The following is a 17,486-nucleotide window of genomic DNA, read 5'->3' on the forward strand; positions in this document are numbered from 1 at the left end:
GATTTCAGGCAGGATTTATAAGAATGTTAATGAATAGAGCCAAACTGTTTAGGGAAAATGTTTCCTTCACTTTAAATTTGTACTTCAGACCAGATTCTAGGAAAAGCCAATATTTTTTCATGGCTGCTCCTAATAATACAGAGCTGGCTCTCTGCTCTGGATGAGACTCTGATCCTGGAGTATCAGAAAACTCGTAGCAGCTGTGCAGCTAACGTTCCAGGAGCCACAGGCACCGTGCAGGGCAGAACCACATTACTGTGAGGAACATTCCAACCTGACTTGTTACTCAGAATCAAGGGAGGTGGTTGTCTTGCCAGGTATGCTCCTCCAGAGTGCTTAGTGTTAGAGACAGAAAGTCTTTGTCTTGGACTGCTGTGGAAGGAAGGGGGAAGACTGAAATCCAGCCTGTCCCTCATCCCATTGACAAGCTGGCTTTCCAAGCCACAGCTGGGTTTTTCCGGTATGTCCTGTGGCCAAGAAGACCTCAGCGTAGCAGCTTAGTCCTTCAGCCCTGTCCTTTAGCCCTGCAGCAGACATTTGAAAGGTCATAGCCAGATGCTATTCCCAGGCCTGGGGAAGTCTAGTCCCATTGTCAGGTGCTCTGCTTCTTGGGTCACTTTTCAATGTATCAATTGACTGTCATGTCATAGTCATTGTTCAGTAGTGGTAGTACTGTCTTCATTTGCTGAACCTTACAGATTCTCAAGTAATGTGAGAATCTTTTAAAAGAGTCTGGCGTGCCTCATGACACACAGGTCCTTCCTATAGCATCCATGTGGTAGTCTGACTGTTTGAAATATGTGAAGTTTTAGGTATTAATTAGAATTGCCCAGATGCCAGTGGGAAAAGTCCAACAGGCAGTATTAATAGGCACTGTTGTGCTGTGAGTTGTGCATTTACCACTCTGATCCTGACAGCATCCCTGCAGGTTGGTTTTATGTCCTGTTTCACAGATGACACTAAGGCTCAGAGATGCTGAATAACTTGCATCAGGAGATATAGGTAACTTAATGCTAGCAACATACACTTCTTGACCCCTTCGGGAAAATTCTCCAGGAAAGAAAAAGAAGTAGTTTTAGCTGTTAACCTTCTCCACTATTGCCAATTCATTATGCCTAAGAAGTACCTACATTTTTATTTTTTATTTTGCTGATATCTAATTGATCTGTTTACCCAGAAAGCTCTGAAACCAAAATGAACATCATTTCTCTGAGTGGTCAGAATGGTCAACCAGTGGACAAAGCAGGCTGGTGGTACACAGTGAGAAGATTCGTGTCCTTTGTTCCTCTTGTTTTGTTTTGTTACATCTCTCCCTCTCTTTTGAATATATATATATATATATATATATATATATATATATATATATATATTATTGATTTCAGAGAGGAAGAGAGAGGGAGAGATAGAAACATCAATGATGAGAGAGAATCATTGATCGGCTGCCTCCTGAACGCCCCTTTACTGGAGGTCAAGCCCACACCCACACTTGTGCCCTTAATCAGAATCGAACCCAGAACACTTTAGTCCACAGGCCGACGCTCTATCCACTGAGCCAAACCAGCCAGGGCCCTTGTTCCTCTTTGTCAGGGCCCACTGTGCACAGATCTCTGAATGTGAATGTATCGTGCCTTACATAGCACGTTCTCTTTCCTGTCATTCAGGGCTCCATGTGCTTAGTCTGAATTATTAGGAGCTAAGATACCATCTTTGAGTCATTTGAAAATTATGAGGGAGCTGGTCACCAGCTGGATTTTTGAAATTGCCAATATCAGGGAATTCATGGAAGAGAACTTTACAAGGAGGATGAATAGCTGCAGTAATGACTTGCTTCTGAGCTTAAAGATGTTGCCAAGTATTGCCAAAGCTATTGTCCACCCAGCGAGAGATAATTAGTAGACACTTAAGAAATTTGGACCTTAGAAATATAAGTGCTTTAGAGGTAAAAAATTCATTTGACAATATATCTGTTAATTTATCTTTTAATTCCTGGAAATGCATCCAATTTGGGTATATTTGGGTATTTAATAATGGGAAAAATTTGGTCACAACCAAATAAAAGTATCTTTCATATTCTTTGGTAAAATTCTTTGGTAATTCACACAGTGAATTACAGGCCCTGGTGATGTAAACGTAAGTTGGTACAGAACAAAACTTACAGCAAGTAGCCTGAGGCGCACCTCTGAACTGTTTTCAGAGCCTCTCCTTACCCTGAACCCATGGAACAGATGGCTCTCCCAGACGTCCTCTCTTACCCTCAGAATGCAATGGGTGATGGCAGTGGAAAATTGGTGGCAGTGGATAAAGTCAGACATAAGGCTCAGTCTACACCTTCAAACAGATGAATGGACTAATACAAATCATTAGTGTAGAAGTGGATTCTAATTTCCTGCATAAGTGGCTCTAGGGCTTCAAATGAAGAAGAGAAAATCAGCCTCCTTTTCCTTTCTGTTTTTCTGTGCGAGCTTCTCAGGCAGGGTCTTTCCTCATGGAAACAAGACAGCGCTCCTGTTTCTATCCCATCCTTTAGAAACTTCGTTGAGAAGAGCTTTTTTCCCCAGTGGTCCCAGCAGAATCCCTGATGTTGAGATTCATCAGACTGGTTTTTGGCTCACATGCCAATTCTGTAGACCAGCGGTTGCCAACTGGTGGTCCGTGGACCAATGGTGGTCCGTGAGGTCCGAAAGTTTGGCAACCACTGCTCTAGACTAGTCTCTGTGGCCAGCTTGGCGTTTAGAGTGTGGGGTGGAAATGGAAGCACATGGGCTGAGCTGGGCATAGGTGTAGTTCCCAACAGAAATACAGGTTCTGTTACCAGAGGAAAGGGGAACAGATGTTGAGCAAGCAAAACATATGTCCACTAAATTAAAAAAAGAAAAGAAAATTAAACAGAACCCTTAGAAGACTGAATGTCATATAGTCTGTAATGCTTAAGATAACCTGGACTGTCCCCAGCATATAATCTCCATTTGAAATGTGCACCCCACACACACACACTCACCGCACACTCGCACTCATATTCCTACCTCCTCCTGCTTGTCAGGTACCATCTGAAGCAGGGAATTGTGGCCAAGCCTCTTGTCACTATCCCTGGCTATTGTAAGATATCATAGATGAAGAAAATATAAAATAGCCATCCATGTTTATTCTTATTTCCTGATCTATTTCCTGTTAATAATGTCATTTCAGGGGCGCCGGTGTGTGTTGAAAGACTGCTGCAAAATTCTTGACAACACAGTACTACCTCCAGAAACGGTGGTCCCACCATTCACTGTCTTCTCAGGCTGCCCAGGTAACCATCAGTACTGATTATGAAAACTCGTTTATTTTCCTTCACAAAAGCAATGCAGGCAATTTCTGTCTCTGATAGTATGTTAGTCTAGCTGACTTAAAAATTCTTCTGCTACAAAGTACGTGAGAATGCTGCTTACAATATGACAGGTATCCTTTTAAATGCATAGTTGGATAAGACATTCTCACGGGTCAGAAGTAAAGAGGAAATGAAGTGGACACTGGGAGCACACTTCAGTTGACGCTGTCTTCAGAAAGGAGTGGTTGACGGTGTGATACTGTGTGGGGAAGAGAGAGAGCCTTGCATCCATACATGGCAGAGGGCCTCTTAGAGGGTGTCCCTCAACAAAAGCTGATGTAGAACACATCTGCCACCAGCACAGGAAGAGCAGAGAGAGGCATGTCTCTCTTGGCGTGGGCGACTAGATGGGAAAAGGAAGTCTCTCCAGAGAATTACAACTACGGCCTATGCGCACATTGGTTGGTGATTTGAACTTATACTTCCTGCCCTGCCCAGGAATGTCCAAATTGAAAAGTTAACATACAGCATGGTCTAATACCAGTGACAACTCTAGGACAGCTGAGAGAAGTAAATTATCACCTCTCAACCTTGGCTGACAGAATGCTCTTAGGTAAAACCCCTCTTGAGCTAAGAGTTCCTGATTACACAGCATGTGAGGAAACAAGCAATACATGCTTATCCTAGAAAGCTTGGAAAACACTGAAATCAAAGGAACATGGATCCTCATATTTCCCCCACCCTAAGCATCATTTCTTTTTTTTTCAAATATATATAATATATATATATATATATATATATATATATATATGTATATATATATATATACACACACACACATATATATATATATATATACTTATTTATTTATTTATTTCAGAGAGGAAAGAAGAGGGAAAGATAGAAACATCAATGATGAGAGAGAATCATTGATTGGCTGCCTCCAGCACGCCCCCCACTGGGGGTTGAGCCTGAAATCCAGGCATGTACGTGACAGAATTGAACCCGGGACCCTTCAGTCTGCAGGCTGACACTCTATCCACAGAGCCAAACCGGCCAGGAAGACAGTTATTTCTTAGTATGCATGTTTACATGATTGAAATTCTGTGATGTATACATAGGCACATCACGAATTCATAGGTGGATATCTGCTACTGTGTGGCTTAATTGTTTTTCCAGTTTAAATAGTCTCATTACTCAGATAACTGAATATGAGTTTCAAAGATGGATAACATCGTCCACCCAGATTCTTTGGGGTGGAAATTGGCCATTCTGTTATTTCATGCATCTCTGCTCTTGCAGAGGAAGAAGAGACATCTTTAGTAATTCTCCTCATGTGGAGTTCCACTGAGAAAAAGCCTAATTGTTCTCAGCCAGTGCTAGGTCAGATTGTCAGATAAACATCTCATTTGAGGTGAGAAGTGCATTGTGCTCTGGCTGGGTGGCTCAGTTGGTTGGAGTGTTGTCCCCTACACCAAAAGGCTGTGGGTTTAATTCCCAGTCAGGGCACATACCTAGGTTGTGGATTCAATCTCCATTCTGTGCGCATACAGGAGGCACTGATTAGTGTTTCATCTCTCTCATTGATATTTTATCCCTCCCCTCCCCTCCCCTCCCCTCCCCTCCCCTCCCCTCCCCTCCCCTCCCCTCCCCTCCCCTCCCCTCCCTCCCCTCTCCCCTCCCCTCCCCTCCCTCCCCTCTCCCCTCCCCTCTCCTCTCTCCCTCACCCCCTGTCTCCTTCCCTTGCTCTCTCTTAAAAAAGAAAAAAAGGAAGTACATTGCTAGAGAAATCTCCTAATGTCTTTTAACTTATTGAAGGTCCTTAGACCAACTTAGGCAGAAGTCAGGGAGGGCTCCACACCATGAATCTGAGTCATGGAACAAATTAAAAGGCAAATCATACAGAAAGAATCTGGGTCAGGGGCCAAAAACTCAGAGGCCCCAGGCCAGGCAGATTATGCAAATGATTGAAGTAATACCCCATCATTATCGCTGCTTGGCCTTTTGGCTAAGGTCAAGTGTAATAGCCCATCATAGCTGGTTATGAACACAAATGCCAGTTTTCCTGAAACCCTGTGCCTCTTATTAAAGACTAGTGGCCTGGTGCACAAGTTTCGTGCAGGGGGAGGGGGGTGCATCCTCTCTAATCTGGGACCCCTCAGGGGATGTCTGACTCACAATCTGGGACCACTGGCTCCTAGCTGCTCACCTGCCTACCTGCCTGATTGCCCCTAACCACTGTGCCTCCGGCCTGCTCACCCCCAACTGCCTCCCCTGCCAGCCTGCTCACCCCTAACCGCCTCTGCCTCGGCCCCACCACCATGGCTTTGTCTGGAAGGACGTTCGGAAGGTCTCCCGGTCTAATTAGCATATTACCCTTTTATTAGTATAGATGGAGATAGCCAACAGAAGCATTTAGATGGTTAGCATTTGTTGTGAAACTACATAAAATGAACATGGGACTGTACTAAACTCTAAATAAGGGCTCAAAGTGCGCATCAAGGCTTCCTCACTAACAAGCTCTCACACCTTGAACAACCCACCCTCTCTAGGCCTCAGTTTCCTCGTTTATACAATGACCACTAAAGGTCCCAGGCAGCTTGGATCCTTCATCAGAAGCACCAAACACTGTTTCTTTGGATTTGAAATATTTAGCAGTGCTTCCCTGACTTCTGCTGTCAGCCATAAGTTGGTTCTAACGACCTTTAATAAGTTAAAAGAGATTAAGAGATTTGTCTAGCAATGCACTTTTTTAAAAATTTTTTTACAGAGAGGAAGGAAGAGGGATTGAGAGTTAGAAACATTGATGAGAGAGAAACATTGATCAGCTGCCTCCTGCACACCCCCTACTGGGGATATGCCTGCAACCAAGGTACATGCCCTTGACTGGAATCGAACCTGGGACCTTTCAGTCTGAAGACCAATGCTCTATCCACTGAGCCAAACCGGTTAGGGCGTAGTGCACTTTTTTTTTAAAGATTGAGAGATGAAGGGAGGGAGGGGGAGAAAGAGATTATGAGATCTTAAATATCACGAGGAGCTAAAAATCTGAATGTTTATGTAATATCTCTGATTTATTAAATGTTGGCTACTAATTTTTAAAAAATATATTTTTATTAATTTCAGAGAGGAAGGAAGAGGGAGAGAGAGATACAAACATCAATGATGAGAGAGAATCATTGATTGGCTGCCTCTTGCACTCTTCCCACTCGGGATCAAGCCCGAAACCTGGACATGTGCCCTTGAACGGAATCGAACCTGGGATCCTTTAGTCCACAGGTCGATGCCCTATCCGAGCCAAACCGGCTAGGGCTTGGCTACTAATTTTTAAGAAATATTAAATACTGTGCAGACCAAACGTATTTTCAAATCTAACATGGGCTGCTTATTTGTAAAAGGTGCCTGAATTATCAATTGTCACCTCCCCCCCCAAATTGTGTTATTTTTTTTAGACCACTTTTTCTACCTGTTATTTTCTCTCACTGTGTGTGTATATATATATATATATAAAGTGCATATGTATGTGTTTGTATGTATATGAGTGTATAGGTATATGGGTATATAATATGAATATATGAAACTTTATGCGTATATAAACAAAATCATACTCTATTATGTGTGGAAAGTTGCTTTCTTAACAGTACATCTTGGACTTTTTTTTTTTTTTTAATATATTTTATTGATATTTTACGGAGAGGAAGGGAGAGGGATAGAGAGCTAGAAACATCGATGAGAGAGAGAAACATCGATCAGCTGCCTCCTGCACATCTCCCACTGGGGATGTGCCTGTAACCAAGGTACATGCCCTTGACCGGAATCGAACCCGGGACCTTTCAGTCCGCAGGCCGACGCTCTATCCACTGAGCCAAACCGGTTTCTGCAATCTTGGACTTTTTTTTTCTTGTCAGTATGTAGAGATTCACCTCATTCCTTTTTTTTTTTTTAATTTTTTTAAATTGACTTTTAGAGGGAGAGGGAGAAAGGGAACCATGGATAGGCTGCCTCCTGCATGTCCCCCACCGGGGATGGAGCCCACAACCCAGGCATGTGCCCTGACTGGAAATTGAACCACAACCTTTCAGTGCATAGGACAACTCCCAACCAACTGAGCCACACTGTCCAGGGCACACCTCATTCCTTTGAATGCATAAATGTACCACAGCATAATTAGTCTGTGCCCTGTATAAGGTGTTATTAGAAGTTGTATAGTACCTGGGTTTTCATGATTAGAAACTGCTGCATTGATGCTTTTATATATCTTGTGCAATTGGTCAAGATTATCTGTGTAAAAAATACTTGAAGTTGGATTGTCAGATCACAGGATATGAACTTCTACAAGTTTTGCTAGCTATTCCTAAATTACTCCTCAAATGGCCATATGAGTTTACACTTCCACCCATAGAGTAGGAGAGTGCCTCTCTCCTGCATATCCTCCAATCTGAGGCCCATCTTTTCTTTCCCTGTATATAGCACATTTCTGTCCTACTCTGACCCATATTTTGTCTGGTGCATGTTGGATTCATTCCATTGTATGAATAGCAGGGCAGTTTCTTACCTCGAGAATGTGCACCCTGACTTGCCCAGGAGGTATCACACCAGAATCCAAGCGATGGACCAGTCCTTGTCTGGAACAACCCCTGATGTAGTCAGAGTTGCCTTAACTTCAGATCATGCAATAATTTGCTAAGATCTTTTACTTGGAATAGATTTCTCCATTTTGAGAGCAGTATTATTTATTTCCCCACACATAAACATTCTTATTGTCTGGTGGTCAGTGGAAGTATTCTGTTAGTACCAAAGATGGAAAACCTAGTATTTCGACTAAAGAAAAGGCTCTCTAGGGATTTAAATGGGACTCTGCTGCAGGCTTCCCTGGCTCCCCATGCTTGACCAGGTCTTTCTTTCCCCAGGACTCTTCTCGGGGGAGCTTCCCGAATGTACCCAGGAGCTGATGATCGATGTCACCAAGAGCTACTACCAGAAGTTTTTGCCCTTGACTCAGGTCTAATGTCTCTGTCTCATGTGTTGAATTCGCTTGAGCTCTAAGATGAACTTAGGGACAAAGTGCCAGTCAGCATCTACAGTGAGCTCTTAGTCTTTGACACCTTCTACCCATCCTTTTTTGTTGTTGGGTTTTTTGTTTAATTCTTCTGAATTTCTCAATCATCCTCGGCTCTGAGCTCTTAAGACTTTAATAATAGACCATCTGGAGGCCTTGTCTCCAAAAGCTCTGCTTAAACCGTACCTATTAACAGTCACTTCATACCGTTATCTGTGGGACACAGAAGCATCTGTTCGTAGCACTCCCACTCTTGGTCCTGTGGATGGCTGGGTGCTGCTGAGACAGGCTGCAGGTCCAGTATGGCAGTCAATGAAGCCAGTGTGCTGCTTGTGGCCATGAATTCCCCACTGTGAGACCCACTCACATGGGTCGCTCTCAGCTTTCCTGTCAATAACACATGTGGCCAGTTGCTGCAATTGCTCATAATCATGAAGAAAAAGTGTTTGTGGCTTTTCAGGACCTGGATTCCTGTTGGCTACTGAAACATGAAAGGAAGGGTGGTTAATATTTCTCTCTTTCCCAAATTACCTGAACTGTCATTTAAAAAAATTTTTTTAAATTGATTTCAAATAGGAAGGGAGAGGGAGAGAGAGAAACATCAATGATGGGAAATAATCATTGATCAGCTGCCTCCTGCACGCCCCCCACTGGGGATCGAGCCTGCAACCGGGCATGTGCCCTTGACTGGAATCTAACCCGGGACCCTTCAGTCCACAGGCCAATGCTCTATCCACTGAGCCAAAGCGGCTAGGGCCTGAACTGTCATTTTAACCAAGGGTGACTAAGAAAAGACTTTGTAGCATTCTATGGTAGGGCCATTGGCTTTCACTAGAAGGAGGACCCTCAGTACCCAGATTTGATTTTTACGAAGTCCCAGATTTGAGTCTCCCATGTGGATGGACTGGTCAGGCAGCCACTCCTTGCCTCAGGGTATTTGGGGGCAGCAGTATGTCTTATTTCACTGAAGACATGACATTTGTGACAGTTATTCCCTGGCCTAGAACTATTTGACCCACCCTGTATTTGCTGTAAACCTTACAATTCAGACCAAAATATCTGTATATACAGGGGCCTCTTAAGTCACTCTGTGGCAGAGTCCTGAGCAGTCAGGGAAGTCGCCAGTGCCATTCTTACTGTCTTCTGGGTAATAGTGCAACCCTCCCTAGTTCTGCTCTGACCTCTTGGTTTAGAAGGAAGGTTAGAAGAGAAGGCTGGGGGATGTTGGCCTTGCTTAATGCTCTGATTCTTCTGTGAGGAGGGTGGGACAGTTCAGCCTTGGAGTTAAGATCTAGCAGGAGCTGTAGGGATTCAATATCCAGCTGTGGGGTTGGCAGCTGTATGTAATTATCTTTACTCATTCAATGTAAAACTGCTTTCTGCTTTGTCTTTTTTTTTATGTTTGTACATTAAAAGATTGACAAACAAACAACTCATTTGAAGGTGATCACTCTTGCCCTCCAGCGATGGCTACCTCTATTCTTCGAGCACTTTACGACCTTGTAAAGTGGATATTATTCTCACTTTACAGATGAGACTATTAGGTAACTTGGTCCAATACAAGGAGTAGCTGACCCAGGAGCCACAGCACTGTCTGTCTGGCTCTAGAGCCCAGGCTCTTCAGAAGGGACAAGCTTGCCCTTGGAACACACCTGCTGTGCCTCCTGTGTGTACCAGCTGCCTGTGATAATTGCACATGTTTTTATCATACCCTGGTCTCTCCTCCAGCTCCCTTCTCCTTTTGTGCCACAAACAAGGTGCATCTTAGACTTGGCAGAATATAACTTGTTGCTCACTAGAGAAATCTTCCAGGGCATGTCCCAACAGATTTCCATCCCACCTGTGTTTGGATAGCTTACCACTTGATGCAACTAACTGTCCATTTTCTTTTGTAATTTTTTCCAGCTTTATCTATATCATAAAAGGCCTATGGTCGTGACACTGTAATGGCGGAATGACCAAACAACCGTTCACCAGGAGGTGCATGGAGCACTTCTCGCGGGCCGGGACTCGCAGCTTGCGCAGCGAGGCAGGGCTCATGCGGGGTGGGTCTGGGTCTTGCGCGATTTCACGCGCTGGGCCTCTAGTTGAAATATAATTGCCATAATTTTTTGACTGCCCATTTTGTTGGGGAACAATGCAAACTAAGAGAAAGTGGGAAGGGGGTTGAGTTTCTTAAAACAAAAACAATTTAAAAATCTTTAACTTAAGTATATGATTCCAGAAGTCCAACCCAGTTAGGAAAGAAGGGCCATGTAATGAAGTAAGTCTTCTCACTCCAGAATCCCAGAGGCCACCACTCTGGGCAGGTTCTGGTCTCTCCTGGCAGAGGCAGCCTGTATATGCACAAGCAGGTGTGTACTAGAATATGTGCACACACCGGCCCCTCCATGATCATACAAGTGTGATCACACATGAGCTGAGCTGTTCTGCACCTCACTGCTTTGAATCAACAATCTACTTTAGAAATTGCTCCATATTGGCACACACTGGTGATTAAAATAGCAATTGCTAACACAGAGTGTTTACCACATACCAGGTACTCTAATGAGTTCTTTTACATTTGTTAATTCATCTAATCTCCACAGCCACCATGGGGTCGGTGCACTTTTTCTCCCCAAGGAACAGAGGTTAAGTCAAGTGCCCAAATTTATACAGCTCATGCAACAGTGAACCTAGGCATTCTGTCTCTATAGTCCATACTTTTAGTTACTCTGCTGGAATCCTTCCCTTTTCATTGTCCCAGAATGTGCCATCTGGCTGTACAGAAAGCTGAGAAAACGAGTATTTTGGTTTTTCAGGCAGGCAAGAGAAGGGGATTGGGAATGGGTTTGGGGTGAACCATCTAACGATGTCTGCCACAGGCAAGAAGCCTAGTGTCTCTTCTGAGAAGATAATCTCCTTGCATTGTGCCCTGCTGTCTTGTAGCTACACCTGTGGTCTGAGTAGTTAAATGCAAGCAGGTGTCTTAGGAGAATTATCTTGCTTTTAGTCATTAATAGTGTCTGAAAATTCTGTACCATACGGTTGGCACTCCAGGAATGTACAAACTAGTTGAAATAAAAATCCAATTTAAAACCACTTGGTTACAAGTGACAAATCTAGCTTGAACCAGTTAAAGCAAAAAAAGGTATTTTATTGGCTTACACAACAAATCGTGGAAAAAACTTGCTTGGGAGGCAATGAGATATGAACCTTGGGCAAGTTAGTCTCTGTCCTGAGCTGTACAATGGGAATTCCAGTGGCACCCTATAGGGTTGGTACAGATGAAATGAGGCATTGTATGTAAAAATTAAGGAGAGTTCCTGGCACTTAGAAGGAAGTAATAACATCATTATTGAAGGGACAGTGGTATTCTGAGATTTAAGCCCCATCAGGACCGTTTGTTTTTATATCTTTTTCATCTTCACATTAATAAAGGTACAGATGGGGCTGCTGTAACAGATCATCAAAATACAGTGGCTCAAACAAGCTAGAAGGTCATTTCTCTGTCACCTAACAGTGCAGGGATAGGCAGGTGATCCAGGATAGGTCGGTGGCTGGGCTCTTCCATGTCACCAGGCCCCCAAGTTTGTACTGTCTTGTCACATGGCAACATTTAGCAATAAGGGCGATTGTAAATTTAGTCTCCAGCTGGGCAGCAAACAGTGAGATCATTGGGAGACAAAGCAAGCTCTCCCAGCTGTGTCTTGGCTTCCTTTTCTCTGACTGCAAGTGGGCTTTCTTCATGCACTGGGGCAGGTGGCAGCTGACATCTCCAGATTGACATCCTCCCAGCTTGATGACCCTGAAATAAAGGTTTCTTTCCTCCTGTTCTAATTCGGAAAATCTAAGAGAAAGATTCTCAGTGATTTGTTGTGAGTCCCACGCCCTCTTTGATCATTCCCTGTGGCCAAGGGTGTACAGCACTATAATAAATCTGATCTGGGTCATGACCTTTCCTTCATCCCTTCATGGTGGAGAAATAGCATAGCCCACTAACAAAACAAGGTGCTGAGAAGACCAAAACACCAACTACTGCAAAACCAGTCTGCATGGACTGGTACTGTTTGAAAGTGTGTTAATGGTTACAAGTGTGTGTACTGGGAAAGGCCAGCTGGACTCTGTCTCCATGGAGGTGCTTCCCCAGGGACAACCTGTCATCAGACAATTACCTTCACCATCCCAGAGAAGAAAGTATCTTTGTCTTCTGAATATTCCCAGTAGAGCGGGCAGATGGGAGAGCTCTTGGTTGGGACTCTTTCCAGTTGGCTTAGGACAGGGGGAATTAATGGCTCATTTGCTTATAAGGTCAGAATTAGATTGGGTGTCAGACTGGATCCTAGAACTCACAACAGAATCGTCAGGGACCTGTCTCTCTTCAGCTCTCTATGCTGCTTTCCTTTGGATTGACTTCCTCCTCAGGCTTCATGAGTGACCCCCATAGCTCATTTTTGATAGAAAGAGCTCCTCTTCCCTGACAAAACCCCTGGACCTGGCTGTCATTAGTCCAAAACAGGGAGGTATCCAGCCTCAAGGAATCATTGTGGCCAGGAAGATAGAATACACTGATTGGGCAGGCCTGGGGCACATACCCATGTGGACTGAGAGTTGGGGCTGGTGGTGGTATTGCGGGGGGGAGGTGATAGTACCAGAAGAGGGAAGAATGGGTGCCAACAGGAAAAACCATCAGATGTCCAGGTCAGGCCTTTTCCTTTTCTCTGGATGTCTTCACTTTCTCTTTCTCCCTGCCTACCGGTACCCCTGCCCAATCTAGCACTCTTGTTCTTGGGAGGGGAGGGCCTAGATTAGGGGGCACAGAGAGGATGTAGCTTGTGCAAAGTAGAATATTCAATGAAGAGCCTTTTGGAAGATGCTCCTGTGCTTGGAACTGCTTCTTTATGGACCTGTAGTACCTATGGCGGGGTCCTTGTCAAGGTCTAGGTAGAATTCTAGTTATGTACCTGTGTTACTGTCTGAATCCACACTAGCCATGAGCTCCTGAGGTGGCAGTATCCAGCACATACTTAATGGGGTGATTACTTGAATGTGAATCCCCCTTCTCACTAACTTCCCCCCAGGCCAGATAAGTCACATTGCAGGACCCCTGGTGCAGGGAACAAGGTTGACTGGTTGACTTGTGAGCCTCCTGTTGACAGATTCTGTTTCACATGGCTGCACGGGGCCCTTGTGGTTGGTTGGGATCTGTGGTGGCTTCTAAATTAATCATTCTACATGAGCCACTTCACTCAGAGCCTAAGGCCACAGTTCCTTTCTTAGTCATTCCGACCCATTTCGGTCATGGCAGACTTGAAATAAATCAGACAAACATGCTCCTATTTACACATCCTTGGGAGTGTCTTTGCATAAAGGAGAGATCGTGTTGGCTAGGGAGGCCTTTTTTCGCACAGGTATCCAGAACACGGAGCCCCAGCCATGTTCTGACTCGCCCTCAGCTAATCTCCAGGACAGATTGGCATCTCACAGACCTGGATGATTGCCATGGGTGGTCAGATCTAGCTGGCTGATCTGGGATAGCTTCTGTGGAGCTGCAATCCCCTGAAACGGCACTGGCAGTGTTGGAACAATGTGTCCAGATGCCTGGTCATTTCAAAACAGGTGTTAGTGCCAAAACCGGTTTGGCTCAGTGGATAGAGCGTCGGCCTGCGGACTGAAGGGTCCCAGGTTCGATTCCGGTCAAGGGCATGTAACTTGGTTGCGGGCACATCCCCAGTAGGAGGTGTGCAAGAGGCAACTGATCAATGTTTCTCTCTCATCGATGTTTCTGACTATCCCTCTTCCTTCCTCTCTGTAAAAAATCAATAAAATATATTTAAAAAAAAACAAACAAAAAAACAGGTGTTAGCAAAATGTGCTGCCAGCTTGGACCAGCTCCCATAGTCCCTGATCACTGAAGCACTTCTCGAGCCCCCAGGGAGGGGGGATGCCTTTGTAGAACATGCACTTGCTGCCCTTTAGGGCAAGGAAGAGGGGCCCAACATCATGCTACATCACTCATTTGTTACTGAGCCACTGCTGACTTCCAGGCACTGCCCTAGGTCCTGGGGATACAGTGGAAAATAAGATGGAGCCAGGCCCTGCCCATAAGGATCTTACAGCTTAGTGGCGGGGGGTGGGATGGGGGGAACCAAGGAAACAAACTAGAGGTCTGTGTTGGAGGCCTGAGGGTCCTTTCTTGAGGGTCATCACAGTGGTGAAGAACACGGGTGTTGGAGGTAGCAGATCAAATCCTAGTCCTGCACTTTTGGGCAAGTTGTCTCTCTTGAGGAACCTCAGATTTCAGATTTCTCGTTTATAAAATAGGGAAGATGAATAAGGGTTGTGATGAGGATTTAAATGCATTCATATATATAAAGCAGGATTTTGACTCAGGGTAAGCACTCAATAAATGGTAGTTTTTTGTTTTGTTATATCAACTGAAGATATTTTTCCATTGATTTTTATTTTTTTTTAAATTTTTATTTTAATAAATCTTTATTCAGATTATTACAATTGTTTCTCCTTTTTCCCCCCATAGCTCCCCTCCACCCAGTTCCCACCCCACCTTCTGCCCTTACCTCCCCCCCACTGTCCTCATCCATAGGTGTATGATTTTTGTCCAGTCTCTTCATGAACCCCCATAACCCTTTCCCCCTGAGAATTATCAGTCCACTCCCTTTCTATGCCCCTGATTCTATTATATTCACCAGATTATTCTGTTCCTCAGGTTTTTAATTCACTTGATTTTTAGGTTCACTTGTTGATAGATATGTATTTGTTGTTCATAATTTTTCTCTTTACTTTTTTCTTCTTCCTCTTCTTTAAGAATACCTTTCAGCATTTCATATAATACTGGTTTGGGCCGAAACCGGTTTGGCTCAGTGGATAGAGCGTCAGCCTGCGGACTGAAGGGTCCCGGGTTCGATTCCGGTCAAGGGCATGTACCTTGGTTGCGGGCACATCTCCAGTGGGAGGTGTGCAGGAGGCAGCTGATCGATGTTTCTCTCTCATCGATGTTTCTAACTCTCTATCCCTCTCCCTTCCTCTCTGTAAAAAAAATCAATAAAATATATTAAAAAAAAAAATACTGGTTTGGTGGTGATGAACTCCTTCAGCTTTTTCTTATCTGTGAAGCTCTTTATCTGCCCTTCAATTCTTTTTTTTTTTTTAAATATATTTTATTGATATTTTACAGAGAGGAAGGGAGAGGGATAGAGAGCTAGAAACATCGATGAGAGAGAGACATCGATCAGCTGCCTCCTGCACACCTCCCACTGGGGATGTGCCCGCAACCAAGGTACATGCCCTTGACCAGAACCGAACCCAGGACCCTTCAGTCCGCAGGCCGACGCTCCATCCACTGAGCCAAACCGGTTTCGGCTGCCCTTCAATTCTGAATGATAGCTTTGCTGGGTAGAGTAATCTTGGTTGTAGGTTCTTGCTATTCATCACATTGAAAATTTCTTGCCACTCCCGTCTGGCCTGCATAGTTTCTGTTGAGAAATCAGCTGACAGTCGTATGGGTGCTCCCTTGTAGGTAACTAACTGTTTTTCTCTTGCTGCTTTTAATATTCTCTCTTTGTCTTTTGCTCTTGGCATTTTAATTATGATGTGTCTTGGTGTGGTCCTCTTTGGATTCCTTTTGTTTGGGGTTCTGTGTGCTTCCTGGACTTGTAAGTCTATTTCTTTCACCAGGTGGGGAAGTTTTCGGTCATTATTTCTTCAAATAGGTTTTCAGTATCTTGCTCTCTGTCTTCTTCTGGTACCCCCATAATTCTGATGTTGGTACGCTTGAAGTTGTCCCAGAGTCTTCTTACACTACCTTCAACTTTTTGGATTTTTTTTTTTTGCTTTTTGCTTTTTCGGTTGAGTGTTTTTTGCTTCTTTGTATTTCAATTCTTTGACTTGATTCTTGTGTTCCTCTATTCTGTTTCTGGGTCTCTGTATAATATTTTTTATTTCAGTCAGTGTATGTTTAATTTCTAGTTGGTCCTTTTTCATATCTTCGAGGGTCTCGTTATATTTATCAGCCTTTTCTAGGATATTCTTGAAAAGCCTTATAACTGTGGTTTTGAATTCTATATCCAGTTGTTTGTTTTCCTCCATTTCTTTCGTTTCTGATCTGATTCTTTGACGCCGCATTTTCACTGCTTCCCTGAGTTGGTAAGGTAGATTTGTGTGCTGGGTTTCCAATATGGCCCAGTGGGTCTGCTTCCCCAGTTAACCTGAGGTGGACACTCTTGGTGCACCCCTTTGTGGACTGTGTGTACAGCCTTGTTGTAATTAAGTCTTTATTGTTGTTGGTATCACTGGGAAGAATTGACCTCCGGGCCAGTTGGCTGTAAGGATCAGCTGTGTCTATGCTGGGAGAAGTTCGGTGCTGGAGACAGCCTTATAGGATTAGACTTGCCAAATTGCAATAGCCTCTGTGCTCAGCTTGGATGGGGTGGAGTCTCAGTCTTGGCTTCCTGTCAGCCTTGCCCTTGCGCGCATGTGCGCGCCTTCAGACCTCTACCTTCCCCGGCTCCTGAGTCTTCGCCCGAGAGTCCAGACTCCCCCCACAAGAGCGTGGGTCCCCAGGGGCTCGCCTGGAACTGGGGTTCACTGCAGTCAGAACTGGGGCTCAGTGCAGTCAGGAGCCTCTGACTCCCTTCCACTAGGGAAAGCCTGTGGCCACCTCTGCAGTCTTTGTGCGCACTGGCACGCGCGCGCCTTCAGACTTCTGCCTTCCCCAGCTCCCGAGTCTCCGCCCGAGAGTCCAGACTCCCCCCACAAGAGCGTGGGTCCCCAAGGGCTCGCCTGGAACTGGGGTCAAGTGCAGTCAGAACTGGGGCTCAGTGCAGTCAGGAGCCTCTGACTCCCTTCCACTAGGGAAAGCCTGTGGCCACCTCTGCAGTCTTTGTGCGCACTGGCACGCGCGCGCCTTCAGACTTCTGCCTTCCCCAGATCCCGAGTCTCTGCCCGAGAGTCCAGACTCTCCCCACAAGAGCGTGGGTCCCCAGGGGCTCGCCCGGAACTGGGATTCAGTGCACTCAGAACTGGAGTTCAGTGCGGTCGGGGGCTTCCTTCCCCCTTCCGCCATAGAAAGTCAGCCAGGCTCTCAGCCGCCCTTCCTCTCTGCGCGCACAAAGACCCTTTGCC

General features: G+C 44.9%; 1 protein-coding gene across 3 annotated transcripts in view; it reads left to right on the forward strand.

Moving 5' to 3' along the window:
- The window catches only part of PLK1 (polo like kinase 1), a 62,174-nt gene that overhangs the window by 18,887 nt on the left and 25,801 nt on the right, over nt 1-17,486 (forward strand). For 2 of the 3 annotated variants that reach the window (XM_080679817.1, XM_080679819.1), the window contains 2 exons: nt 3,187-3,289; nt 8,218-8,309. In XM_080679817.1, the coding sequence (XP_080535943.1) occupies nt 3,187-3,289; nt 8,218-8,309 (195 nt within the window). Of the gene's footprint in view, nt 1-3,186; nt 3,290-8,217; nt 8,310-10,271; nt 11,441-17,486 lie in introns of those variants that run through there. The other variant, XM_080679820.1, reaches the window with a different exon arrangement.

This window comes from Plecotus auritus (genome assembly GCF_963455305.1).
Source record: "Plecotus auritus genome assembly, chromosome: 7".
Taxonomy (NCBI): Eukaryota; Metazoa; Chordata; class Mammalia; order Chiroptera; family Vespertilionidae; genus Plecotus; species Plecotus auritus.